This window comes from Malaclemys terrapin, chromosome 8 (genome assembly GCF_027887155.1).
Source record: "Malaclemys terrapin pileata isolate rMalTer1 chromosome 8, rMalTer1.hap1, whole genome shotgun sequence".
NCBI lineage: Eukaryota > Metazoa > Chordata > Testudines > Emydidae > Malaclemys > Malaclemys terrapin.
In genome coordinates, this window is record NC_071512.1 from 72,989,502 (window position 1) to 73,017,352 (window position 27,851).

General features: G+C 39.6%; 1 protein-coding gene across 1 annotated transcript in view; it reads right to left on the reverse strand.

Annotated features, from left to right (window-relative positions):
* Window positions 1–450: 450 nt before the first annotated feature.
* LOC128842450 (putative ferric-chelate reductase 1) overlaps window positions 451–27,851 on the reverse strand; it is a 46,507-nt gene continuing 19,106 nt past the window's right edge. The window contains 12 exon segments of the mRNA XM_054038473.1: window positions 451–1,702; window positions 2,711–2,736; window positions 2,835–2,972; window positions 4,877–4,935; window positions 7,103–7,200; window positions 8,543–8,629; window positions 12,866–12,978; window positions 16,683–16,796; window positions 17,414–17,555; window positions 20,488–20,589; window positions 23,119–23,304; window positions 25,088–25,189. Of these exon segments, the coding sequence (XP_053894448.1) occupies window positions 1,613–1,702; window positions 2,711–2,736; window positions 2,835–2,972; window positions 4,877–4,935; window positions 7,103–7,200; window positions 8,543–8,629; window positions 12,866–12,978; window positions 16,683–16,796; window positions 17,414–17,555; window positions 20,488–20,589; window positions 23,119–23,304; window positions 25,088–25,189 (1,257 nt within the window). The 3' untranslated portion in view covers window positions 451–1,612.

Consider the following 27,851-nt stretch of genomic DNA (forward strand, 5'->3'; position numbering starts at 1 on the left):
CTCTCAAAAGGATAATACATCATCCACCTTGTCTCTCTCATATCCTAGGACCAACATGGCTACAACACTGCATAAAACAGTTGTATGCAGTGATATTGCTTTATTATCTCAGCAGTGACAAAAGGGATAATATATTATTGCATAAAAGCTGCAATCCTATAAATTCCATAAAGCCATTTTTCATCCAAAGGCCTATAGCATAATAATCAATGGGTTCTTCTAAGTTTAAGGTACATTGTGTCATTCTTTTGAACACTGTTTTTAATATCTTAAGTGTTATAAATATATTTCAGCAAAAATTCAAAAGTAACCATCATGGGCCAAATCCCATTGAAGTTCAGTGGGACCATTCATATGAGGCAGGTGAGCAGGATTTGGGCCCTATATACTTTCTATCCAGTAGATGACTATATAATATGGCTACACAACTGAAGGTTATGGACTAGTTAGCCTGTTCTGAGACCTGCTTTATTATTCATCATATGTACATTGCATTATAAAAACTACAATCAATTAATAAAAAAGAAGCTTATATAGAGTACATCATGGGTTCTGGGACCTTTACAATTTTCAAAACATAGCTGCATTTTAAATCTCATGTTCCTGTTTTCAGACTAAAAAAGAAAGTTATGAGCATTTGAAAACAAGGAATTATATTAGAAATACCCATTAAATCTGAACAAGCATGAACACAGCCAGGCACTGACTATAGGTCGGATCCTGCACCATGTAAGTCAGAGGGAGTTTTTTGGTTGACATCACTGGGAACAGAAGCCTACAGTAGTCTGGGAATAGGTCTGCACAGGAGCTGGAAGGTTTAAATTCCAGCTTGAGGAGACTTAGCTAAGCTAGCTCTGAGTAAGCTAGCATGCTAAAAAAAAAAAAAAGAAGTATGGCCACTGTGGCATGAGAGACCAAGACCATATGTATGTACTCAGTGTAGCTACCTTGTTCTGCTGCTTGTGCAGCCATGATGATGCTTCTGTTTTTTTGAGTGCTAACTTGATCAGAGACAGCACAGGTCTATCTCCTTGAGCTGGAATTACACCTTCCAGCTCCTGTGTAGACATGCTCTGTGGCCCTGACCTTGTACTGGGAACCTTGCCGATGGACCTCTGAGCCTGCACTGAGCCTCACTGAAATCCTGAAGCCAACAGGACTCTGGTGGGCATAGAGATTTGCCTGTGCAGTTCAGTCTAAATTAGTCATATGAAAATCAGGTCCTCAACTTTTTCTCTATACAAACAAATCCTCTCTTGTTAAAGATGGAAACATCGACAAAGGTTAGAAAGGAGTGTAATATGAAACAACTGTGAACACCTAGCATTTATATATTGCCTTCTTACCTTTCATGTCAGAAATAATTATCTGTATCATACTATACTGTGTAGAACATCTCCAATAAGTAGCTAATGGAATCTCATTTATAAAAATTATTTTCAATTATTGTGTAGAAAATGATAATGTGTCAATTAGAGAACATAAAATATTATTTATAAACAATTAAAAACTTGCTAACACATCTATTCAGTGTTCATTTTTTTTGTATTTACTCTAGAAGTGTCTCAAGATAGGAATAATCTTCATTCCTCCAAGATAAGTTCTGTCCATTTTAGGATTTTCCAATTCCCACAAGCAGTGCTATTAAAAATGCCAGGTTTCCACATGTATATATTAAAAATAGAACCATTTCATTTTTTACCTAGAAAGGATAAAAACATTAAAAGAGAATTATTAAAAGAAATATAAAATTAAATTCTATTGGTACATCAGTTTTAGTAACAGCCCAAGTATGTACTAAGCAGCTGTATCAGTTTTCTGTTTGTTGATAATTAAATAGAATTGATAAGTTCAATACACACTTGGCAACACTAGAAGGAATTTAGAGAAGGAGTCACTCTGAAGAAGACTGGGAAAAGAGAAAAGAGCATAAGCTGTGTGTCTAATTGAAAATGCTTGAGGGTTTTAAGTACAGGTAACCAGATTGTAATTATCCAAATTAGAATTTGAACAGGGTACTGGGGTTAGAAACTCTACACTTGCAAAAAGTTTCAGAGGATATTTTGGGATCATATCACAGTTTGCCTCTCATCTGAAAGAGAGCACCTCTAGCAACAGTGTCCCCAGCTCTCACTGTCACTTATGCAGTGCCACTTCACTGCCACCAATTGAAAACTCAACCCAAAGAGAAAGTTAAGAGGTGACCTGACCACAGTCTAAGTACCTATATGGAGAAGATTTATGATAGTAGAGTGCTCTTTAGTCTAGCAGAAAAGATATAAGATCCAATGGTTGAAATGTAAAGCTAGACACATTAAGACTGAAAATAAGGTGCAAATTTGTAAAAGCGATTGTAATTAATCAATGGAGCAACTTACTAAGTGATGTGAAGGATTCTACATCACTTGAAGTCGTTAAATCAAGATTGGAGGTCTTTTGAAAATATGCACTAAGGGCCTGACGTAGGAGGCTAAACTAGGTGATCATAATTCAGGCCTTAAAAAAAATAAATCTATGAATTCATCTTCCTGCAGCACCCTGGATTTTGTGTGGTGGTTTCCCATTTGAGTATTGACTCAGCTTAACTCCAGTTAACTCAAGAGATCTGACAAGATCACATCCCAAAGTGATGCAAAATGTATTTTCAGTGGTATGAAAAATAAAACATTTTACACCTCATTAGTGTTTTAAAATGTGATATCAACATTACCTTCCTATGTGAATCTTCATATTTCTCTGAAAAATATAACCAAGAAAATTACGAGTCTTCATTTTACTTCTTGCCTTTGCTAAAAGAAAAACATTTCTTCATATGAATTGTGGCTGAGCTTTACCTTTCTTTTTCAACCAAGCATTTGCATCAAGCATTATGTACACTAATGCCTCCCATCCTACAAATCCTCCCATAGTTTTGACCATCCATCGGCTGGGAGATGGGTCAAGCATCTGCAGTCCCAGAAATATGACAGCAACTAAAGAGCAACAAAACAAAGCAACACACACTTGATATAAAACCATTTATCATTATGGACTCCATTCACAATTTCAATAGACATTTTCATTTTTTAAGTGTGATTGTTTGATCTGGAAATATTATTCAGAAGCTTGGAAAGCAGCATTAATAATGGTGATGTAACCCACTAGTAGGTGTATTTTACAGATCCTCTGTGCCCAACCTACAGAGGATATGAATCAGGTACAGCTCAAGCTGTATAAACTTCTGCCCCTGGCCCCCATTTAATTCCCTGTGTGTCAGCCAAGATGATATGCCCTAAAAGCAGATAGTTAACTCCTGACCTCAGTGCTTTGATCCTATGGAGACTGGGTAAGTAAATGCCACAAGTGGAGTAGCAGGGCATTGCACTTGGAAGAAAGAGAGAAGAGCTGATGAGAGTCTTCTTCATTCAGGAAAGCACTTAACCACTAAATGCTCTGAGTGCAGCATGTGGAGCCAGGGCTTGGGGAGTAGGATGGGTGCTTATTCAGCAATTCAGAAGTGCCTAGAGGCCCCCCTGTCACACACAGATACTAATGACTCTTCTATCTCCAGTTCATGGCACTCCCTACCACTCCTGACTCTAATGGCCCTGTGAGGATGATGTGTACTGGTTACTGTTAGAAAAGTAATCACTTCCATATGTAAAAGCATCCATATGCTCCAGTTTCATGCCAATGCAACATTTGGTAAAACAAATTCAATTAATGTTCTAAAAATGTGTAAGGTGTTATAATTTCTTTACTTTTGCTGAGTTTTTTGTGCTTAAAAATTCATGACTCAAGTTGAATCCGTGCATTACCTGTATGTTCAAAATATAATTAAGGCAAACAAAATAGAGAACATTAAGAATTAACTTTAGATGACACAAGAACCCACGTTAATTATTAGTCATAATTATAATCATCATCATCTTCACTATTATTGCACTTTACATCGGAAGACCTTTCAATGCTAATTAAGTTTAAATACTTGTGAAGTAAGAGCTTGATATAGCACCCATTGTCTTTCAATTGACCTCAGTGGACTCTGAATCAGGATCTTTGTAATATTTTAAGCAATTTGCAGTGGGGCAACTGAGAACAGAGAAATTAAGACACTTGCTCAAGGTAACACAGCAAATTGGTGGGAGAGCTGGGAACAGAATGCAGGAATCCTGACAAATGGACATCCCTCCTCCCCCATGGAAAATGTCAATGTAAATGACAAAAATTGTTTTTGTTGAAATTTTCCACTAATAGTTTTGACCTACTGGTGAAAACTGGCTGAAAACCACAATACTTTAATTTGGAAATGCACACCTCATTGAAGTTGTAGTTTAAGTTCATGTCCCCATTCTCCTCTCCAAACAGGATTCTTTGGTCAGACTGCATCTCCCGTGATGCACCAAAAATCTCTCATCTTGATGCATCAGTGGAGTCCCATGTCTGGTGTACCATGGGAGATGCAGTCAAGTTTGGGAGCTTAGCTGAAAGAGGAAAATGGGGACATTAGGTAACTGAACTACAACTCTGATGAGAACTGCAGTAGCATTTCTCAATTGAATTATTTCATATTTTAGCCAAAACTGACAACTGAAAACTTTCAAAGTGTTTAAATGAAAAATTCTGTAGGAAGCAGATGTTTTTTTATTAAACTACTTTTTTGTGAAAAGTAGTTTAATAAAAAACAATTTTGTCAAACACAGTTTTGATGAAATTTTTTCAACCAGTCCTTATCCTGACTCCCAGACCTGCCTCCTCTGAAAAATTGATCAATAAGATGAATATTAAAAATGGAATTATAAACTCAGTTCAATAGTTCTAGTCTGAATATATGGGCACTCCAAAGGGGAATCTATAGTAGTTATATGAACATTATTTAAATATTAAAACAACTCACCGGCCAGGACTTTTATGACAAAAGCATTTAGAGCATGAAACCAGTTAAAAATAAATCTCCTGTTGGTACAATAGAAATGATGTGTTAAATATTATTCTTTTATGAGACAGTAGTGTGACATAGTAAAATTTTATTTCAAAAACACAGACAGTGAATAATATGCCAGACTAGTTTTTCAAAACTCTTGAGATAATAAATCCCTCAGGGAAACACTGTAGGTTCTTAAGGGTGTTAGATGCCTTTAGATCATTTTTCAACTGAACGCCAGGAAAGAAATGGCAGATGGCTCACATAGGAGGGATTTCCCTGTAGAGAACTGCAAAAGGCACTTCTCATTAAAAAAAAAAAAAACACAATTGTTTTTGCAGTCTGTTACTGAATGCTTATTATGCTGTACACAAGAAGTAGCCTTTTCAAGATCCTCTCATCTTCTCCCACTTTTTGCAGTTTCCTCCTGCTGCCCTCCTCATCCTTCTAGACACTCACACTCTTTACCTCCCAAAGATTGCTCACTTGCCTTTTACAATCCAATTCCAAATTATAGTTCTTATCTGGTAGGTACCAGTAGAGAATGTCCAGAGTCTGATAAATCCATCACATATTACTTGTTGTGACCCTAAAACTTCAAGATTCATTGTTCTCTCAAATGCATGAAAAATATAATTAACACTCCCCAAATTTCAAGGGTGTCTGAATACGGAGTTTTGGCTCTGACTCATCTGTAGTAGAAAGATGTATTATCAAGAGTGGACTGGAAGAGAGCTATGCAATGAAGTGAGATGTCAATTTTTTGTAAGTGAAAATACAAGAGCTGATGAATCTGAGCTATCATTCCAATTTGTGGTTTAAGTGAACGAGCCAAACAACACACTTGAGTCAAAATCTTTTATGGATAACAAATAAGTTGTTGCCGATCCTAAAAGGCTCACAGAGCTCTTTGGTCTAAATGAAAACTAATATGACCTTGTATCCAAAGGTAGGTACACCAATGACTACTTCAGCTACCACCCATTAGCATTGCTTAAAACAGTGACAGCAAAATCTTGGGTAAGCTGCTTTCCTAACATCCAAAAGCAATCATCAGTCATGCAATAGCTTGTTAATTCTGCATGGGTTGGATTTATCAGAAGAAGGCCATGGGCAGATCATGTGCACCAGCTTGTCAAAGTACGCCACTTGTTCTAGGGAGAGGCCACTGTAGTAGCAATCTGGGTTTAGGGGTTATGTTCCCACAGCTCTTATCTGATCATGTAGAAGGGTGAAGGAGTGTCAGACCCACCTTAATCCTCTGTCATATTGAGACTCTGGCCACATTGGAGTGTGTGTGGGGGGGGGGGGGCAGGGCAAGCCTTCTGATATTGATAAGCAAGCAGGCATGGAGGAGCGGAAAGGTACACAGAATGGGACAAGCCACACTCACCAGACAGTGTGGTGGAGAGGAAGATCATCCTCAAATAGGGGGAAGTATCTTATTGCCACCACACAGACCCTGGGTGGAGCAGGGAGGATATTTTTAATTGGACTGGTTTCCTTTCCCTTCTTTTTAATATAGGAAGAAGGCTGGTAAGACTTAGTATTTGTTTCTGCTGCTTGGCTTTTAGGGTTATTTTGTTTGTTTACCATGTGCTAAGTCTAGCTTGCCCCCCTAGTTTGCTGGAGGACCTCCAGGCTGTATATGGAAAGGATTGGATTGTTGCATCTTTAACAAAGTCTCTTTCTCCAGAATAGTGAATTAGTTGTTGAGTTCTGTAGGTCTTCACAAAACCAAACAATAAGAGTTTTAAACAGTCTCAGTGAAAATCTCTTCCTTTCCTCATTGACTCTTGTGATAGCACCATTCCACTAGTTCTCCATTCAGTCTTCCAGCATAGACAGGATGTGAATTTCTAATAGCAAAAAGTAGCAGAAAACACCCAAACTCCAAGCATACAAAACTCTTATGTAGATTACCTTTAAAAGGGAGTGAAAGCCATAGTGACAACACTTATTTTTCTATTTTGTTGCAAAGAAGCCCTGCGTAAATCCCAGAAGTGAGCAGCTGGATTTAAAGGACTGTCTCCTCATGACATTGCACGCTTCTTTGCTCCAACTAACTTCCAGCAAATCATCACTTCATGATTTGGCTTTAAAAATCCTATATACAATGTGCGCTCCAACTTTGTAAGTCTTTTTAATAAATGCCCAGGTTTAAAAGTCCATTCTATTGGATCACTTAGATGTACATACCTTTTACTTTGAGGAGAAGGCCGAAAAAAAGCTATCACTGGTTGAAAGAAAGAAAGAATCATGACAATGCATCCGATGACAGCATGGGCTTCTGCATCCTATGGAAGAGATCAGCACATAGCATTGATGTCTGGGATTTGGTTTCTTAATCGCTACTTTTAAAGATGCTTCCTGACAACTTAGGGCCGAATCACGCTCTCAGTTATACCAGAATAAAACTGGAATGACTCCACTGAAGTCAAAGAAGTCACTCCAGATTTATTCTGGTCCAACTGGAAGTAGAATCTGGCCCTTAAATTTCACTGTAAATCCATCAAAGGGCCAGTGTATAGTAATGAATCTTTAAATTTATTTTTCCTTGCAGAAATCTATAGTTTTAGCTCCACATTATGTAAAGTATTGAAATAAGTTCCACACTCCCCCACAAAGATGGGGAAACAAAGCAGACTGATAATGCAAGTAATAATAATAATAATCAGAATCTCTTATCCTAACCCTTTTCCTCCAAACTTTAGGTAATACTGGTTATGCTGAGCAGCATTTTTTGTTAAAGGAAAACTGTGTTTTGATAGGAAAAAGTAAAAATAGGGTCATGTGTTACAGTATGTTACATGGTGAGATAAGAAACACATTACAGACAGGGAGTTAGGTAAGTAGCTATATGGCCCTGATCCTGTAAAGGGATCTGCACGTGCACACCTTTACTCCCACAGCAGTCCCATTGCCATCAGTGGCACTCTGCTCAGGAGAAAGGAGTGAAGTAATCCCTTTGCAGGATCAGGACCTGTAATTGCAACATGAATTACACAACCTGGATTCCAGAGCTGAAGCTTCACCAGGTTGTGAGAAGTTCTGATTCAGGGTAATTACATAGATAGCCCCGTCATAGATGTGATGTTTGGACACAAACTTTCCAAAAGTTTCAGGGCTTCAGAGGGTTTGGCTCTAAGCCTCTGATTCAGGCTGATCTCTGACAAGAATAAGGTAAGCAGATTTCCATGATAGGGAAAGAAGGCATGTATATAGCTGAGATGTGAAACAAACAAGGAGAGCTAAGAGGTGAAATGTTGAAGACAGAACAGATAGAGAAATTACTTTATCAGTTACTCAGTACATCATAATGGCAAGAAATAAAGGGGATCATAGAATCATAGGGTTAGAAGGTACCACCAGGGTCATCTAGTCTAACCCCCGGCCAAACTGCAGGATGTGTTGTGTCTAGAATATGACTAACATGACGAGAGATTATATTGCATAAGAACAATTTTCTTAAACTAGCAAAAGGGCATAACAATCTAACAGCAGTGGGTTGTACACTGGAAGGTCTTTAGTGAACACTCAGTTCTGTATTTACATTTGAAGACACAAAAATGAGAAGAAAATATTTTCTATAATGTGTTAACCAAGAAAGTTGGTGGGGAGAAACTGGGTAAAACTTACATTAGCCCATCCCATTACTGCTACAAAGGCCAGTACAAAGGCAGTTATTGTTTCTGCGACAGTTATCACCATCAGAGACAAATGAATCTAAGTAAAAACAGATTACAGGTTATTAAACTCATCCATAGTATATATTAATGTGTTTGTTATTTTGTTGCAATAGTACAAGTTGAAGAATTTTTATGTTAGTATATAACTGAAAAAGTTCAGTTGGTTAGATATTGGAAATTTGTAAGAGGTTGTAAGCCTGTTAACCTTAATATATATGGTTAGAGACAAAGTTGGTTAAGGTTCACTTAAAGAGGTGAAAAATATTATTCTACTTCTGCCTTTGATTATCCATTGATTAATGCAGCTTCACCTATCTGTGTGTCTTGTCTGAACATAGAATTTCTTTCATTTTTAATGGCACCACTAAAAGACAGTGTATTAGTTAGTGTTTGACAACTAGCTTCTTTATAAACAGTTTGCAAAATGTCTCTCTGCAGGTCAATGAATTAACTCCTTTTATTGCCAATATTTGAATTTCTAAAAAACTCCCATACAGCAGGTCACACGATTAAGTAGCAGAAATTGAATTCTTGGGTTTACCAGCCTATCCCAAACTATTAAAATATCTGTAACTAACATACTTATCAAACCAAGGGCTTACATTTAATTAATAATTTCAGAAATCTACATAAAGCAAAAGGAGAGAATTTTGCCTCTGAGGAGGAAGTAAAGATACTAAAAATGGTCAGCCTACTTTCTATGGAGACTTCCATTATGAGCAAAGGGGAAAAGAAAATAAAACTATGCCATGGAGTATGTTACATTCAAAACTAAGGTCAACATTTTCAGATCAATGGGAGTTGTGGAAGATCAGTTTTGAACCTCTGAAAATTGGGTCAGTAATTATGCAATAGATCCATAGCTGGTGTAAATTGTCGCAGCTCCTTTGATTTCAGTGGAGCTCTGATAATTTTCACCAGCTGAAGAACTGCCCCAAGATGTCCAACTCTGGGTACCAAAGGGCCTCACAGATTGTATACCCTCATGCCAAAGTCACTGGGACCATCTGGGTTGGTGCTTTCCTGGGTGAGTAAGGGTTGTACAATCTAGCCCCAAATTAGAACATTTTGCTTTAAGTGATCTCTGTGAAACTGAAAACTGTAGTGTGAGAAACCAAACAGCTTAGTCCAGCTGGTGAGAAGATAATCCCAGCAGCTGGGAGACAGGGAGGAATGGGGTACAGTTCAGCTGCTATGGTACTCTTTGTAAAGTTTATATATTCTCTGTCTCCATCTGCTGGTAGCACTATGTAACACCACCCTTGGTTAGCATATCAGGTTCTGAGGCAATTCAGTCTACTCAGCAAAAAACATAGCTAATGACGCTATACAACAGGGGTGGGCAAACTTTTTGGCCTGAGGGCCACATCACGTTTTGGAAATAGTATGGAAGGCTGGTTAGGGGAGGCTGTGCCTCCTGCAACAACCAGGCATGGCCCGACCCCTGCTCCCTATCCCCTCTCCCGCTTCTTGCCCCCTGACAGCACCCCCTGGGACTCCTGCTCCATCCAACCCTCCTGTTCCCTGATGGTCCCCCCCACCCAGGACCCCTGCCTCATCCATCCCTCCCGCTCCATCCCCTGACTGCCCCTGAAACACCCACCCCTGACTGCCCCCTGCTGCCCCATCCAACCCCCCCCCTTCCTGATTGCCCCTGGGGACCCCTGCACCCATTCAACCCCCTGTTCCCCGCCCTCTGACCACCGACCCTTATCCACACCCCCACCCCAAACTTCCCTGCCCTCTATCCAACCCCCCCCGCTCCTTGTCCCCTGACTGCCCCCCACCACCCCATCCAATCCCCCCCTCCTTCCTGACTGCCCCCCGGAATCCCTGCCCCCATTCAACCCCCCTGTTCCCTGACCACCCCAACCCCTATCCACACCCCAAACTCCCCTGCTCCCTGCCCCCTTACCGCGCTGCCTGGAGCACCGGTGGCTGGCGGTGCTACAGCCACACCACCTGGCTGGAGCCAGCCACGCCACAGCGCAACACAGAGCACCGGGTCAGGCTGGGCTCTGCAGCTGCGCTGCCCGGCCACCCAGAGCATTGCGCCAGCGGTGTGGTAGGCTGAGGGTGAGGGCTAGCCTCCCGGGCCAGGAGCTCAGGGGCCGGGCAGGAAAGTCCTGTGTGCTGGATGTGGCCTGCAGGCCGTAGTTTGCCCACCTCTGCCATACAATGTTCAAATTATCTTCATCTCCCTGTTCACATCATGTCATACATATATAACCCAAGCAATGCATTGGGCACCTTTATGGTTTCAAGATGTGTATGGTTTTCTAACCAGAGAAACACTTTTTGACTGCTATGTCAACTGCACGAAAATAAGCATATTTCTGTCTGCACCATTTTCCAAAAAAGGGAAAAATCTGGTTCCAATACACAGTAATAGCATGTAGAACGGGAGTGTCACATTCATTATACAAAGAAGGCTGAATTATGTTTAACTGTGCTCCACAGCAAGAGCCTACAAATTTAGGGTGATATATTGGCCTTGACTCATGGCAGAACTCCCACTGATGACAACTGACCACTTGGGTGTGCAATTGCTCAATTTCTATGATAATCATGGTAACTACATGTCCAAATTAGGCATGAGAGGGCATGGCTACATTTGAAAAATATGGCCCTTAAGTGCCATTGTTAAGCTTCAGAATCAACATAAGTTAAATAAATAAGGCAGTTCATGCCTGTCTTAGCTGCCATTTCAGGCTGAGAAGAACAGCACTACATTGTTCTGCATTGGGAAGGCTATCTTCTCAACCACATGGACTTGGGCTAGGACTTCCATAGACTCCTTTAAAAAAAGTTCATAACCTGGGATTTTTCAATGAAAGCTTCCTTTCTCAAGAACCTGAATCTACCATGATCATCAAATAAATACATTTAATGGTCAAGAGTCTGACCAACACCCCTGGGATTAAGAGATCCTCCAGGATAACAGCTTCTTGTGAATCATGTCAAGTAAATGCATCACTCTGAACACTCCGGGCAGCACAGTCACTGTGTATTAATTTTACTACACAGAGGTCTATTGCACCGAGAAGGAAACTTTCAATGAGACTTCCCATAGAAGTGTGTGACAATCTTTTGATAGCAGTACCTTCCATTGAACAGTTGTGAATAGCCATAACTTAGACACATGAAATACAAAATAACTTATAACAATTCAGCTAATAGCTGTGGTCGAACCACCAAATTAAGGCAATAAATTCAGAGCTTGTTCTTAACTTCCATGCTTGCGATGAGGCATTACAAGTCATGTGTCTATGATGACCCTCTTTAATTTCTTTAGTAATAGTGTGGAAATTCAAACAAAATTTCGTTAAGAGTGATTATTTTACAACTTTAGATCCAAGGTTGGCACCACTGCAGGAAGGGGAGGCAAAGGTGGTTCTAAGCCACCTGTTATACCTTCTCTAACCCTGAGAGCATATGGGTGCAAAAATGGTTCCCCGGCAAAAATTAGAGCTGCCACAGAGGTACTAGAGTGCACTGTCATCCAGCTCTACCCCCTCACACTATTGACATGCCTATTCCTTAGTCTGGAATAAACCCTACAAAAAGAGGAGAGCAAGAGGTGTAACCTGGCATTCTTTATATCATGCAAGAACTTTCCTGTGTTGGTCTTTTATTTCCTATAGCACATTGATCTCATTTTCTCCTTCTTGTTAACCAAAACAATGTCATGCATATGATTGTGATGTTCTGTGGTATTCAACATTGTTTAAATACTCTCTTCAAACATTAGAGCTGGTCAAACTATTCATAATGAATAATATTTGCTACACATTTAGTCTCTTTGTAGGCTAGTGAATCATTCTACTTTGTTTTGAGTGCTACCAACCCTGTTTTTTGTTAATATAGTCATTGTTCATAACCATTTACGGAATACAAAGGTTCCAGATGTTTTTTTCTAATAAATGGGATGACCTATGCATTTTGAGAGTGTGTGTACACATACTTCCCTTTGATCAGTTATTGTTTAGAAATGGCTTCTCCAGTTCCACTGCAAAATGATAGAAGAAATAGAGAAAACAATCTTATCAGAGTTTCTTTTTACTCGTTTGCCCATTGTATCATTTCATTTTGCCAGTGATGGTGTTATAGTCATTGATAAAAACAACGAGGCGTCCTTGTGGCACCTTAGAGACTAACAAATTTATTTGGGCATAAGTTTTTGTGGGCCAGAACCCACTTCATCAGATGAATGAAGTGAAAAATACACTCTGAAACTAGTAATTGATAGTTTTTGTTCCATTTATTTACATACCTGAAACCAAATATCTTTGCCAAGGAGAGTTTTTCCGATAGCATTCTTCAAATACCTAGCAAATATCATTCCTATACTTCCTGTGGTCATCCAGGCTATCAGCATCAGGGCCCCTTATGAAAAACCAAGACAATGAATAGATGATATGTTCAAATTCTAAACAGTAATTCCAATCCACTCCTAATTAAAAAAAAATTGAAATCATACCTTCAGGCAGTACTAAGCAAGTAGAAAACACGGGCAAGTGTATGTGTTAGCACAACAATAATGTTGCACTTCAAGCTTACAAGGTGCTGAGCACTCTTGCCACAATCCAGCAAAGCCTCAAGAATGTGCTTAACTAGGAGCATATAGGTAATTCCATTGACTTCAATGAGACTGCTCAAGTTTTCAAGTGCTTTGTTGGATAGAAGCCAGACTACTTAGGTCTTTCCCTAAAGGATTCTCTCTTTTAGTGTAATTAAGCTAGTGTGCTAACATTCTCTCTCTTTCTTTCAAACTAAATAATAAACACTTGTTTTTCATTGCTAAGAGGGAAGCTCCACAGTTCTGTTTCTTCCAGCAATAACATGACAGTACGCCTCTCCCCTGATATAACGCGCTCCGATATAACACGAATTCAGATATAACACGGTATATCTGGAGGGAGGAGGGCGGAGTTAGGGCGGGGCCGGGGCCGGGGAAATGGGTGGGGTCAGGGCCCCGTGGAGGGTCCTCTTTTTTTATTTGTTACATATGGTAACCCTATTTAAACCCCTCAGGCAGGAGCAGGGGAACCACCCTGTTACACATGGTAAGATTTTTTTTGGCTCTTGAAGACAGCGTTATATTGGGGTAGAGGTGTATTATTACGGCTGTTAGAGAGAGGTGTGTAATAGAACAAACTTTATTTTAAATGTTAATAATATTCCTTTAACACTGAAACTCTCACGCTAGGGGTTATCTAAACAAACAATTAGACTTCAGAAAGCTGTGGTTTGACTCTAGCCCTCACTAACCTACTACAGTGTAACTTCGTCTACTCTGGGGAGGCATATTAACAATTTGTTAGAGTGCTTTGATCTAGTCTTCTTTGAAACAGAACTAAATCAAAGCTCATGGGCAGATTGTTAGTTCACATCAGCAGGGTGCACACGAACAGTTACACTGCAGCAGGCTAGTGCAGCTAATGTCTCACCCCAGCTTGGAGTGAACTAAACATTTGCATAGACAAGCCAGAGGTCAAATGCAGATAGAAATGAGGCTTTACAAATTGTCAAAAACTCTAGTTCCTTTAGGCTGCACTTGTAGCCAAATGGCTTATTTTGCAAAAGTGGAAACACAGTTTGTCTCTAGGAGTCAGAGACTGGTATAAAACTTATCAGAAATTGCAGCCCTTGAAAAACTCATACAAATGGCAAGAACTCAAAAAGTTGCAGGATTGATGCAACTTTCTTTTAGTTACAGACTTTGCTATGTAATTGTATTTTATATACAAGTCTTTGCTGCTGGGGGAATTCTGCGCCACTGCGCAATGCAGGATTTTGCAGAAATTAACGTTGTGTATGTAGAAATGGGCTGCAGTGCTGCTGGCTGCCACTAGGGATTACTGGACCCAGCAGAGCCCAGCTGGCATGTAGAAGACACTGCCAGGGAGAGGGGGAGAGAGCTAGAGGGTTCCTGACAGCTGCAGTTCCCAGCATGTCCTGAGGGAAGGAGAGAGCGGTGCACAGGAAACTCCGTGCAAGCCTGGGACCGAGCATCAGGCTGTTTCTCCCTCTGGATCCCTGGGCTCTGGAGGGTGGCGGTGAGGAGGGTGAGTGTCTGGGCTGGGGGGCCTTGGCTGGGCTCTGTGGTGTGTGGATATCTGGGCAAAGGGGGGGCCCATGGCTGGGCTCTGTGTGTGTGTGGGGGGATGCGGGTATCTGGCCTGGGAGGCCCCCGTGACTGGGCTTGGATGGGGAGGGGATTCGGGTTTATTGGCTGCGGGGGGGTGTTCCATGGCTGGGCTCTGGGGGGGAGGAGTTGTGGGTGTCTGGCCCCCTAGCTGGGCTGTGGGGGTGGGGTGAAAGGGGCAGAGAAACAGGAGTTGTCATAGGGGTTTCTTTAACTGTCTACTCCTGGGGGAATTTTTATGTATTTCTGCATTGTTACAGACATACTTGTTGACAGGTATTTTGAAATAATTTACCAAGATAAATATTATGTAGCATTATTTTGACAAATAAAATTTGCAGAATTTTTAATTTTTTCACACAGAACTTTTAATTTTTGGGTGCACAATGCCCCCAGGAGTAACAAGTATAAGTGATAAATGATTCACCCACTGGGTCATTATACATTTCTAACCTCTCTTTCTCTCTCTCTCAGTTCTTTTCTCTAAACCTGTTTCTGAGCCTGAGTCTCTGTAGGGGGATCTCTCTCCTCTCCCTGGTACTCTCTTCTTTTCTAAGCCTCTCTTTATAGCCATCTTCTTTCCTACACTAGACATACACAGCAGTGATTTTTACTTGACAATGTCACAAAATGTGTCTCTTTGTTACTCTGTAAAAATGAAGATTTAATAACAAAAATCGAGGTGATTAATATGACCAGGTACATTATCATGAAAGAACCATATAATTTTCCTGAATTTTAATCCAGCTGTACAGTTAATGTCTAGAACTGTGCCATTCCTAGGAAACAGTTAGATATCCTTTGTTGTAAATCTGTTATTGTCATATTTTGTAACATATTGAAGATATTCTGTATAGAGAAATCCAAGTTGTCAAGATCAAAGCTCTCTGTGGAGCATAAACCAGAAAAAACAAATGTTCAAATAGATTTTGGAATATCTAAAATCCATATATTTCTATTTTGTATCGTTTAGTTAAAGATTAATCTTCTTTTTATCTTTAATGACTGCAACTGATCTTCCTTGAAACAGACTGGAAGTGTATTATAAACACCCTTTAAAAACTACTGTGCTCTATATTTCAAAATACTTTTCCCAGAACTAAAACTATCATGTTATTTTTGAAAGATCACACAAGAAAGATCAGATTATGAATGAGCTCTGGAAAATTAAAGGTAATTTGTTGTGTGGTGGAAAATCAATTTTAAAATTGTCTAGATCACTGTAAAATAACTCATAACTGATACAGAGGATTATCAACTATATAATATGAATTCTTTACTCTAAGTTTCTTGTACGAGTTCCTGCTCAACTTTATTATTATTTAGCCTTTTTTACTGTGTCAGCTACAGAAGATAATTACTTCCCATAGTATAGACACAGACCTTCAATAAAGCCATGCTAATTTACATCTGCTCAGGATCTGGTTCAGTGTGTGTGTGTGTGTGTGCAGTTTATACGCCCCCCCTCCCCCGCCCCAACATGTGGAGATAAATACCCATGTGATAAATTAGAGAATCATCTGATCACTTGCAGAACAATATAATAAATAAATTCATCGTGCACCTTTGGCTTCCTCTCCTATCCTCTTCCCCCTAACTCAGTAATCCATCTACTCTAAGACTTATTCTAGTAGTCCAATCCACTGAGCAACTTTAAAAAATGGCAGCGGTTTGATGTCCTCCTTCTCCCAAATGTGGAATTTCCCCATCGCACCCCTCTAAGATGGGTGAAATTCAGCAGCAGTGACCGATTTTCTATACATAAAAATAAATGACTTTAAAGTCCAATATGATTTGAAGCTGCAGGACTAGAAATGGGAGCCTTATTTCATAAGAAAGGATGTGAGTGTGAGCATATCTATGAAAAACCATACACTTTCCCCCTTACAAGGAAGGAATGGATAGTTGATTCATCCAGTTACTTTCTTTAAAATATTCTTACCATGAGCCTTAATAATAGAAGGTGTAGAACTGGTGCCACCTACTGCTTCATAGCTTGAAATGTTCACTTTCTGAGGAGTGATAAAGGGTGTCCTAGGATGCTTCTGTATCTGTCCTGAAAACATTAAGCAACCATTATTCAAGCTGTTGGCTCTTTAAATAAATTAAATTAATATTTCTTTATATTTTTGTACATATTTTAACTCAGTAGCATGACCCATTAAGTATGGCCAGGGAATGGGACTCAGGAGTCCTGGGTTCTATTCCTAGCTCTGCCACTGATTTCTGTGTGACCTTTGGTAAGCTACCAACTTCTATTTTCTCTCCCACCCTCTCTTGTTTATTTAGACTAAGCTCTTTGGTGCAGAGACTGTCTGTACAATGCCTATCACCATGGGGCTGTCATCTTGCAGGTGGTCTCTTTGTGTTGCTCTTATACAAGCAATAAAAAAAAAAGACAAATACACTTGGAAAGAATATATTTTTTTCCAATAGTGTAAGCTTCACATGTATCAAGCTGCTGCCATCATGTCAGCATGTTATCTTCTCAGACCAAAAAAAATCTGTTATCCTGATCACATTTCAAACCTCCACAAAATATATATGTGTGTGTGTGTGTGTGTGTGTGTGTGTGTGTGTGTGTATGTATGTATGTATGTATATATATATATGCGCACACCACCTCAATTGTTAGTCTTCCATTTGGACATTGCATGATAAGGCAACACTCACCAGCTGATGATGGTCCCTGGGCCAGAAATATGAAGTACAAATTGCTGGCAGCTTTTGACTGAGTCGATATGGGATTTCTTGTAATGAAAGAGCAGTTGATGATTCCATTGTTAAAGGAAGTCATTATGCTCTGAACATCACCCTAAAACCAGAATATCTGTAATTATTACATAGAACAGGGGTCGGCAACCTTTGGCACATGGCTCACCAGGGTAAGCACCCTGGCGGACCAGGCTGGTTTGTTTACCGGGCGCGTCCACAGGTTCGGCTGATCGCGGTTCGCCGTCCCAGGCCACTGGGGGCTGCGGGAAGCGGCGCAGGCCAAGGGATGTGCTGGCTGCCACTTCCCGCCGCCCCCATTGGCCTAGAGCAGCAAACCGTGGCCAGTGAGAGCCACGATTGGCTGAACCTGAGGACGCAGCAGGTAAACAAACTGGCGAGCAATGTCAGGGTGCTTACCCTGGCGAGCCGTGTGCTAAAGGTTGCCGACCCCGACATAGAACATTCATCATACAGCAATAAACAAATAGTATTCTTGCCAGCAAGTTAAAGAAGTATGGGCTGGATGAATGGACTGTAAGGTGGATAGAAAGCTGGCTAGATCATCGGGCTCAATGGGTAGTGATCAATGGCTCCATGTCTAGTTGGCAGCCGGTATCAAGTGGAGTGCCCCGAGGGTCAGTCCTGGGGCCGGTTTTGTTCAATATCTTCATTAATGATCTGGAGGATGGCGTGGATTGCACCCTCAGCAAGGTTGCAGATGACACTAAACTGAGAGGAGTGGTAGATATGCTGGAAGGTAGGGATAGGATACAGAGGGACCTAGATAAATTAGAGGATTGGGCCAAAAGAAATCTGACAAGTGCAGAGTCCTGCACTTAGGATGGAAGAATCTCATGCACTGCTACAGACTAGGGACCTAGTGGCTAGGCAGCAGTTCTGCAGAAAAGGACCTAGGGGTTATGGTGGACGAGAAGCTGGATATGAGTCAACAGTGTGCCCTGGTTGCCAAAAAGGCTATTGGCATTTTGGGCTGTATAAGTAGGGGCATTGCCAGCAGATTGAGTGATGTGATCATTCCCCTCTATTCGGCATTGGTGAGGCCTCATCTGGAGTACTGTGTCCAGTTTTGGGCCCCACACTACAAGGAGGATGTGGAAAAATTGGAAAGAGTCCAGCGGAGGGCAACAAAATGATTAGGGGGCTGGAGCACATGATTTATGAGGAGCGGCTGAGGGAACTGGGATTATTTAGTCTGCAGAAGAGAAGAATGAGGGGGGATATGATAGCTGCTTTCAACTACCTGAAAGGGGGTTCCAAAGAGGATGGATCTAGACTGTTCTCAGTGGTACCAGATGATAGAACAAGGAGTAATGGTCTCAAGTTGCAGTGGGAGAGGTTTAGGAAAAACTTCATCTAGGAAGGTGGTGAAGCACTGGAATGGGTTATCTAGGGAGGTGGTGGAATCTCCTTTCTTAAAGGTTTTTAAGGTCAGGCTTGACAAAGCACTGGCTGGGATGATTTAGTTGGGGATTAGGTCCTGCTTTGAGCAGGGGGTTGGACTAGATGACCTCCTGAGGTCCCTTCCAACTGTGATATTCTATGATTCTATGTTCAGCAGAAATAGCATCTACCTCATCAATTGCTAATTACAAAATTATGTGCTATTAGTAAAGAGTCATTTATGGATTTGCACCACGTTACAACTTTAAGTAAACAGTGATTCAACAATGCTGGGCTTTTTAGTTTTTCTTTACTAGTGCTCAAGGGCCTTATTCTGAATACATGCACCTGAGAAATTTTAATCAAGGGAGAAATCCCATTCTCTTCATTGGAAATACCCATGTGAATATGGGATTACTCATGTGAGCAGGTATTCACATGCACAAATATGTGCAGGATTAGACCCAAAACTATGATCATTTAGTTAAAATGTGTCATTTCTTTAACTTGACACAAATAAAATATGTATATTGCTCTTCCCCAGTGTGTTAACTATGACATCAGAGCTTAGAGCAGTGGCGGGCAACCTGCGGCCCATGGTCCGCAGATGGCCCATCCGGGTAATCCACTGGCGGGCCGCAAGACAATTTGTTTCCATTGACCATCCACAGGCACGGCCGCCCGCAGTTCCCAATGGCTGTGGTTCGTCAGTCCCAGCCAATGGGAGCTGCGGGAAGCGGCGTGGGCTGCAGGGGCATGCTGGCCGCTGCTTCCCGCAGCTCCCATTGGCTGGGAATGGTGAACCATGGCAACTGGGAGCTGCAGGTGGCCATGCCTGCGGATGGTCAATGTAAACAAACTGTCTCGCGGTCTGCTAGCAGATTACCCTGATGGGTCATGTGCGCCCGTGGGCTGCCCACCACTGGCTTAGGGTCTCATTCCCCTGGACACTCATATCAATGTAAATTAGGAATAACTAGAAAGAAGTCAGTGGGGTCAACTAGAGTATAGTTAATAGTAGATATTCATAACTGATATACAAAAGCATGAAATCTCTGATGTAGCCTATTCCAGAAGATATATTGATTATTCCTTTGCTAATAATTTTTTTCTGATATAAGTACTAAAAAAGTAAAACCAACATTTATACACTTGTCTTAATTTTTTTTTAAATGTACTTTTTCCCACTCTGCTGAAGGAGGCATAAACAACATGATTCTGTTTACTAGGCTTACATTTTTGATTACGGTATTTAAATATTTAGCAGACTATTACTTGATTTAAGTTTTACTGCATAAATCAATGGCTGATCCACTTTTTTTTCTCTCCTGTCTAGCTTGGTCTCTGACTAGCCATTAGTCTTTGCTAATACCAACTCAGAGCAGAGCCAGGAGAAAAGCTTATGTAGATGATCCAAATCAATTTTAAGGGATAAACTCTGTTCAGAGGAAAATTATATTGCTAGCTTTCGATACGATAGTTCACAGTTTGATTATCTTATCATCCTGTCTGGAATTCAGCTCTGATATTGTAGCTCAGCAACAACTCTGCAATAAAAAGCATGCAACAATAAAAAATATGAAATAGCGTTGTTCTACACATACATACAACATAATCTGAAATTAAATTACCAGCGACAAACCGTTGGGACTAGTTTGTCCAGTTGAAAAGGCATGTTGAACTTCTATTTGTCCTGTTGCATTCTTACCACAGATATAAATGTCGTCATTCCCCTGGAAAAGCACAGATTTGCCCATGTCAGTGGTGATTGAGTAAAGTTGCATGCAGATCTTACACAGGGAAATCTTACACAATCTTTGACTGGAGTTTCAGGTGCACCAAGACTATGGAATTTGAGCACCATCATAGTAATAAAATCAAAACCCAAATGATATTTGAGGGTACCACTACATTAGAGACAATTGGCATATGGTCCAGTAGCTTTGCACCTTAAATATAATCTTCCATTCAGTTTCTTGCAAAGGAGCAATAGTTAGAGCATGTGTATAGCATGTTCCACTCTCAACACACAAGCCTTTTTTCCACTGTAGCTCTAAAGAAGCCACTGCAACAATGATCTCCCTTTACAAATAACCTTTCATTCCAATCTAAGGCCCCTATGCTTTAAAAGATCTCTGTAACTAAAGTAAGTCAGTGTATCTGGAGGAACTACATCATCAGCTTTTCATTTTGGAGGAAAAAAATTTCGAAAAGATGTTTTTATATTTTTTTCCACCACTTTTCACATGTCTGTGTTAAAAATGCAATTTATTGATCAAGGCCAGATTTTAAACCATGACAGCTTAAAGTTAGGTTCCTAAATCCATATGTTGGTACTTATATAAATGGCCAAGCACCCAATGAATTCAATGGGAGGCAGCTCAGAACTTCTGAAAATTTGTCTACTCAGAACGTGATTTAGCAAAACACTTGAGCATGTTAACTTAAGTCCTTTGCTAAATTGGAGTCTTATTTAGGTGCATAACTTTAGACTCCTATTTTTGAAAATCTTGTCCCACAGCTGTTTGAGTTGCAGATGTCCATAACACTATACTTTAACAAAAAAAAAGAAAAAAAAAAAAAAGATTATTGGGATGTATCACTTAAAGGATGTAGTGCCACGTCAGCACACGGCAAGCACAATGGTAATCAAGTTCCCTAATAGTAAGACATTAGTTACGTTTAAAGGCCAAATTCTGTATTGACTCAGACTGATACCCCATTCAAATTGACTTCAGAGTGTAAGTGCTGAATTGGGTGATAGAATTATAACTATGGAGCAGAAAAAATATCAAGAAAAATGAAATCTCATAATGCCAATTAACTGGAATTTGTATCTGGGGTGCACAGAACTGTAATATTATAACAGTGTTTGTTATTCAGGTAATGTGCTACCGTGCTTCATGATTTCTTAGAATTTTGAAATATTATAGATGACAATTTCCTAACTCAAAAAAAGTGATGCATCCAACATGGGGGAATTCCATACTAGACCTTATAATGACACATAAAGAGGAACTGATCACAGAATTAAAAATTAATGGTAGCATAGGTACAAGTGATCATAAGTTGTGATCATAATGTGAAAAAAGAATAAAGTACAGACCAATAATACATATACTTGGTACTTTAAAAAGGCCAATTTCACAAAGTTGAAAGCAATTATGGGCCAAATCAGCTAGGAAGAAGAATGTTATCAGAAAAAGGTAAATGATAATTGGGAATTATCTGGATTAGAGGGGAAGTTAAGGCAGCGATAAAATCTAAAACAAATGGAAGAAAGGGGAAGTTGATAGTAATGAATATAAATCAGAAGCAAGGAATTATACAACACTGAAAAGGGAAACAAAGGGACACAGAAAAATATGTAGCCATTAGAGTTAAGGATAATAAGGTGTTTCGTAATTGAATTAGGAACAAAAAGAATCCTAACAATGATATTTTCCCATTGCTAGATGGAAATGGTAGAATTATCATTGATAATGCAGAAAAGGCAGAAGTGTTCAATAAACATTTCTGTTCTGTATTTGGGGAAAGAATAGCTGATGCAGTTATATTGGATGATGATGATGATGATAATAACAACACTCTTTCCATTCCATTGGTATCTAATGAGGATGCTAACAGCAGCTACTAAAGTTATACATTTTAAAATCAGCATGCCCAGATAACTCGCACCCAAGAGTTTTAAAAGAGTTGGCTGGGAACCCTGCTGGACCATTAATGTTGATTTTCAATAAGTCTTGGATCACTGGGAAGTTCCAGAAGCCTGGAAGAAAGCTGGTGTTGTGCCAATATTTAAAAAGTATAAATAGTATAACCCCAGTAATTATAGGTCTACAACGTCTGACACAATCAAATGACTAGACAAATTGAGACTGGAAATAAAGTGTAAATTTTAGGTTAATTAACCACTGGAACAATTTACCAAGTGTCATGGCGGATCCTTCATCATTGACATCTTTTAAATCAAGATGGAATGTTTTTCTAAATGATATGTTCTAGGAACTAATTTAAGGAAGTTCTATGCCCTGTGTTATACAGGAGGGCAGAAGAGATGATCAAATAGGTCCATTCTGGCCTTGGAATCTGAATAATCAACACTCTTACAAGCTTTGCTAAACATAGTGGAACTCTCCTGCTCTACAGGTCTCCCCTTTCTCTCCACTGTAATCACTGAATAGTTTGTTGTCAAGTTTCCACAGTTTGCAAAACAGAACTTTGTTGTTGTTCCAATAGTGTATTCAGTGATAGTATCTTACCATTTGTGTATCATCAGAAAACCCAATGGCTATATATCCATCAGAAAGGCCGCTCATTTCAAATTTAAAAGCATCACCACCTAGTGACTCAGAAGACATGAAATAACAATTTGGATCATCCAGATTACACCCAGCAGGACTGATGAAACAGAACTTCTGTGTGCCACAGCCTTCACGTCCAGAGGTCTGTAATTTGCAACAACATGAAAAACTATTAGATTGTAAATTAATTTACCAATATTAATTAGGCAATATTATCTAAATGAAGCTACAGTCTCCTATTTACCAAACCAAAACCTCACTTTCAACTCTTCAGCTGTTAGGAGAAAGAAAATAGGTGGATCTATATGTAGAACTCTTGCCATCTTAAAGAACATTAAATATCACCATATCCCCTTATGCTTATGCTTATGCGGGGGAGGGATAGCTCAGTGGTTTGAGCATTGGCCTGCTAAATCTAGGGTTATGAGCTCAATTCTTGAGGGGACCACTTAGGAATCTGGGGCAAAATCAAAATTGGTCCTGCTAGTGAAGGCAGGGGGTTGGACTAGATGACCTTTCAAAGTCCCTTCCAGTTCTAGGCAATGGAATATCTCCATTATTTATTTTATTTTATTTATTTAATAGGGAGTAACTGTGTATCTCAGATATTTTGTTGTTGTAACTCTGGGGAGATGCTGGCTTTTGGATTGCCTGCAACTCTTCAGCTGTTCGGAACATTTCCCTCTTTTTTATTCTTTTCTGCCTTGCCACTTCCTTATTCAGGGTTGGCATGACCATATCTATTGGACAAGCTCCATGTTTTATGAAAATATGCTTATGAGTGTGAATATAATGTAACTGGAATATGCTTTATGCAAAAGGTATCTTGTAAGGTGTCATTACAAAGCTTATAGTCTACTGACTGTGTTCACCCTATTGGTAGGTATGTATCATTCTTGTATCTGAAGCTAGAAATATGAAGTATAACTCTGAAGTCCTATTGTAATTATGCAAAGTGTGGGCCATTAATGGTGGTTTGGAAGCTTGATACAACAAATTGTCCTAGTCAATGGGAGCTAAATGGCTCTTTTTACTTGCAAACCTCCCTGGGTACGTGCGGGCCAGCCCTGGAAGAATGAGGTCTCACAGGATATGTGACCAGGTCACAGGATACCGGAATCCATCTTAAACCTGGTCCTTTTCCATTTAGAAGGAGGGGCAGGGATCCAGAGAGACAAAGGGTTCCTGTCTTGTGCCAAAGCTATAAAAGGGGGTGGAGCAGAAAAAAGGGGGCTGCCAGTCATGAGAAAACCCCTAGTGACCACCTGAGCTGGAACTAACAAGGACTGTACCAGGAGAAAGGATTGGACCCAGACTAGGAAGGACTCTAGTCTGTGAAAGAAACTTACTGGAACATCTCTGAGGGTGGGATTTACCTGTTACCAGTTTCTTAATGTATTAGGCTTAGACTTGTGTGCTTTTGCTTTATTTTGCTTGTGACTTACTTTGTTCTGTCTGTTATTACTTGAACCATTTAAATCCTACTTTTTATACTTAATAAAATAACTTTTGTTTATTAATTAACCCAGAGTAAGTGATTACTGGTATTTAAATATTTAGCAGACTATTACTTGATTTAAGTTTTACTGCATAAATCAATGGCTGATCCACTTTTTTTTCTCTCCCGTCTAGCTTGGTCTCTGACTAGCTATTAGTCTTTGCTAATACCAACTCAGAGCAGAGCCAGGAGAAAAGCTTATGTAGATGATCCAAATCAATTTTAAGGGATAAACTCTGTTCAGAGGAAAATTATATTGCTAGCTTTCGATACGATAGTTCACAGTTTGATGATCTTATCATCCTGTCTGGAATTCAGCACTGATATTGTAGCTCAGCAACAACTCTGCAATAAAAAGCATGCAACAATAAAAAATATGAAATAGCGTTGTTCTACACACACATACAACATAATCTGGAATTAAATTACCAGCGACAAACCGTTGGGACTAGTTCGTCCAGTTGAAAAGCCATGTTGAACTTCTATTTGTCCTGTTGCATTCTTACCATAGATATAAATGTCGTCATTCCCCTGGAAAAGCACAGATTTGCCCATGTCAGTGGTGATTGAGTAAAGCTGCATGCAGATCTTACACAGGGAAATCTTACACAATCTTTGACTGGAGTTTCAGGTGCACCAAGACTATGGAATTTGAGCACCATCATAGTAATAAAATCAAAACCCAAATGATATTTGAGGGTACCACTACATTAGAGACAATTGGCATATGGTCCAGTAGCTTTGCACCTTAAATATAATCTTCCATTCAGTTTCTTGCAAAGGAGCAATAGTTAGAGCATGTGTATAGCATGTTCCACTCTCAACACACAAGCCTTTTTTCCACTGTAGCTCTAAAGAAGCCACTGCAACAATGATCTCCCTTTACAAATAACCTTTCATTCCAATCTAAGGCCCCTATGCTTTAAAAGATCTCTGTAACTAAAGTAAGTCAGTGTACCTGGAGGAACTACATCATCAGCTTTTCATTTTGGAGGAAAAAAATTTCGAAAAGATGTTTTTATATTTTTTTCCACCACTTTTCATGTCTGTGTTAAAAATGCAATTTATTGATCAAGGCCAGATTTTAAACCATGACAGCTTAAAGTTAGGTTCCTAAATCCATATGTTGGTACTTATATAAATGGCCAAGCACCCAATGAATTCAATGGGAGGCAGCTCAGAACTTCTGAAAATTTGTCTACTCAGAACGTGATTTAGCAAAACACTTGAGCATGTTAACTTAAGTCCTTTGCTAAATTGGAGTCTTATTTAGGTGCATAACTTTAGACTCCTATTTTTGAAAATCTTGTCCCACAGCTGTTTGAGTTGCAGATGTCCATAACACTATACTTTAACAAAAAAAAAGAAAAAAAAAAAGATTATTGGGATGTATCACTTAAAGGATGTAGTGCCACGTCAGCACACGGCAAGCACAATGGTAATCAAGTTCCCTAATAGTAAGACATGAGTTACGTTTAAAGGCCAAATTCTGTATTGACTCAGACTGATACCCCATTCAAATTGACTTCAGAGTGTAAGTGCTGAATTGGGTGATAGAATTATAACTATGGAGCAGAAAAAATATCAAGAAAAATGAAATCTCATAATGCCAATTAACTGGAATTTGTATCTGGGGTGCACAGAACTGTAATATTATAACAGTGTTTGTTATTCAGGTAATGTGCTACCGTGCTTCATGATTTCTTAGAATTTTGAAATATTATAGATGACAATTTCCTAACTCAAAAAAAGTGATGCATCCAACATGGGGGAATTCCATACTAGACCTTATAATGACACATAAAGAGGAACTGATCACAGAATTAAAAATTAATGGTAGCATAGGTACAAGTGATCATAAGTTGTGATCATAATGTGAAAAAAGAATAAAGTACAGACCAATAATACATATACTTGGTACTTTAAAAAGGCCAATTTCACAAAGTTGAAAGCAATTATGGGCCAAATCAGCTAGGAAGAAGAATGTTATCAGAAAAAGGTAAATGATAATTGGGAATTATCTGGATTAGAGGGGAAGTTAAGGCAGCGATAAAATCTAAAACAAATGGAAGAAAGGGGAAGTTGATAGTAATGAATATAAATCAGAAGCAAGGAATTATACAACACTGAAAAGGGAAACAAAGGGACACAGAAAAATATGTAGCCATTAGAGTTAAGGATAATAAGGTGTTTCGTAATTGAATTAGGAACAAAAAGAATCCTAACAATGATATTTTCCCATTGCTAGATGGAAATGGTAGAATTATCATTGATAATGCAGAAAAGGCAGAAGTGTTCAATAAACATTTCTGTTCTGTATTTGGGGAAAGAATAGCTGATGCAGTTATATTAGATGATGATGATGACGATAATAACAACACTCTTTCCATTCCATTGGTATCTAATGAGGATGCTAACAGCAGCTACTAAAGTTATACATTTTAAAATCAGCATGCCCAGATAACTCGCACCCAAGAGTTTTAAAAGAGTTGGCTGGGAACCCTGCTGGACCATTAATGTTGATTTTCAATAAGTCTTGGATCACTGGGAAGTTCCAGAAGCCTGGAAGAAAGCTGGTGTTGTGCCAATATTTAAAAAGTATAAATAGTATAACCCCAGTAATTATAGGTCTACAACGTCTGACACAATCCAATGACTAGACAAATTGAGACTGGAAATAAAGTGTAAATTTTAGGTTAGTTAACCACTGGAACAATTTACCAAGTGTCATGGCGGATCCTTCATCATTGACATCTTTTAAATCAAGATGGAATGTTTTTCTAAATGATATGTTCTAGGAACTAATTTAAGTTGGGGGTCGTCTTATACGCCCAGTCGTCTTATACGCCGGAAAATACGGTAATACCTGGGGGAGCAAACAGCTGTACATCTCTCTCTCTCTCTCAGTGCTATAGAGGGCGGACAATTTATGAGTTTACCCTGTATAAGCTTTATATAGAGTAAAATGGATTTATTTGGGGTTTGGATCCCATTGGAAACTGGGTGTCTGGGTGCTGGAGATAGGTGACTTGCTGAGCAGTTTTTGGTTAAAGTCTGCAGTTTTGGGTGCGTGGATCAGACCTGGATCTGTGTTGCAGCAGGCTAGTGTGTCTGGCTCAACAAGGTAGGGTTCCGGAGTCCCAAGCTGGCAGGGGAAACAGGCTCAGAGGTAACTTCAGCACAACAAGTGACA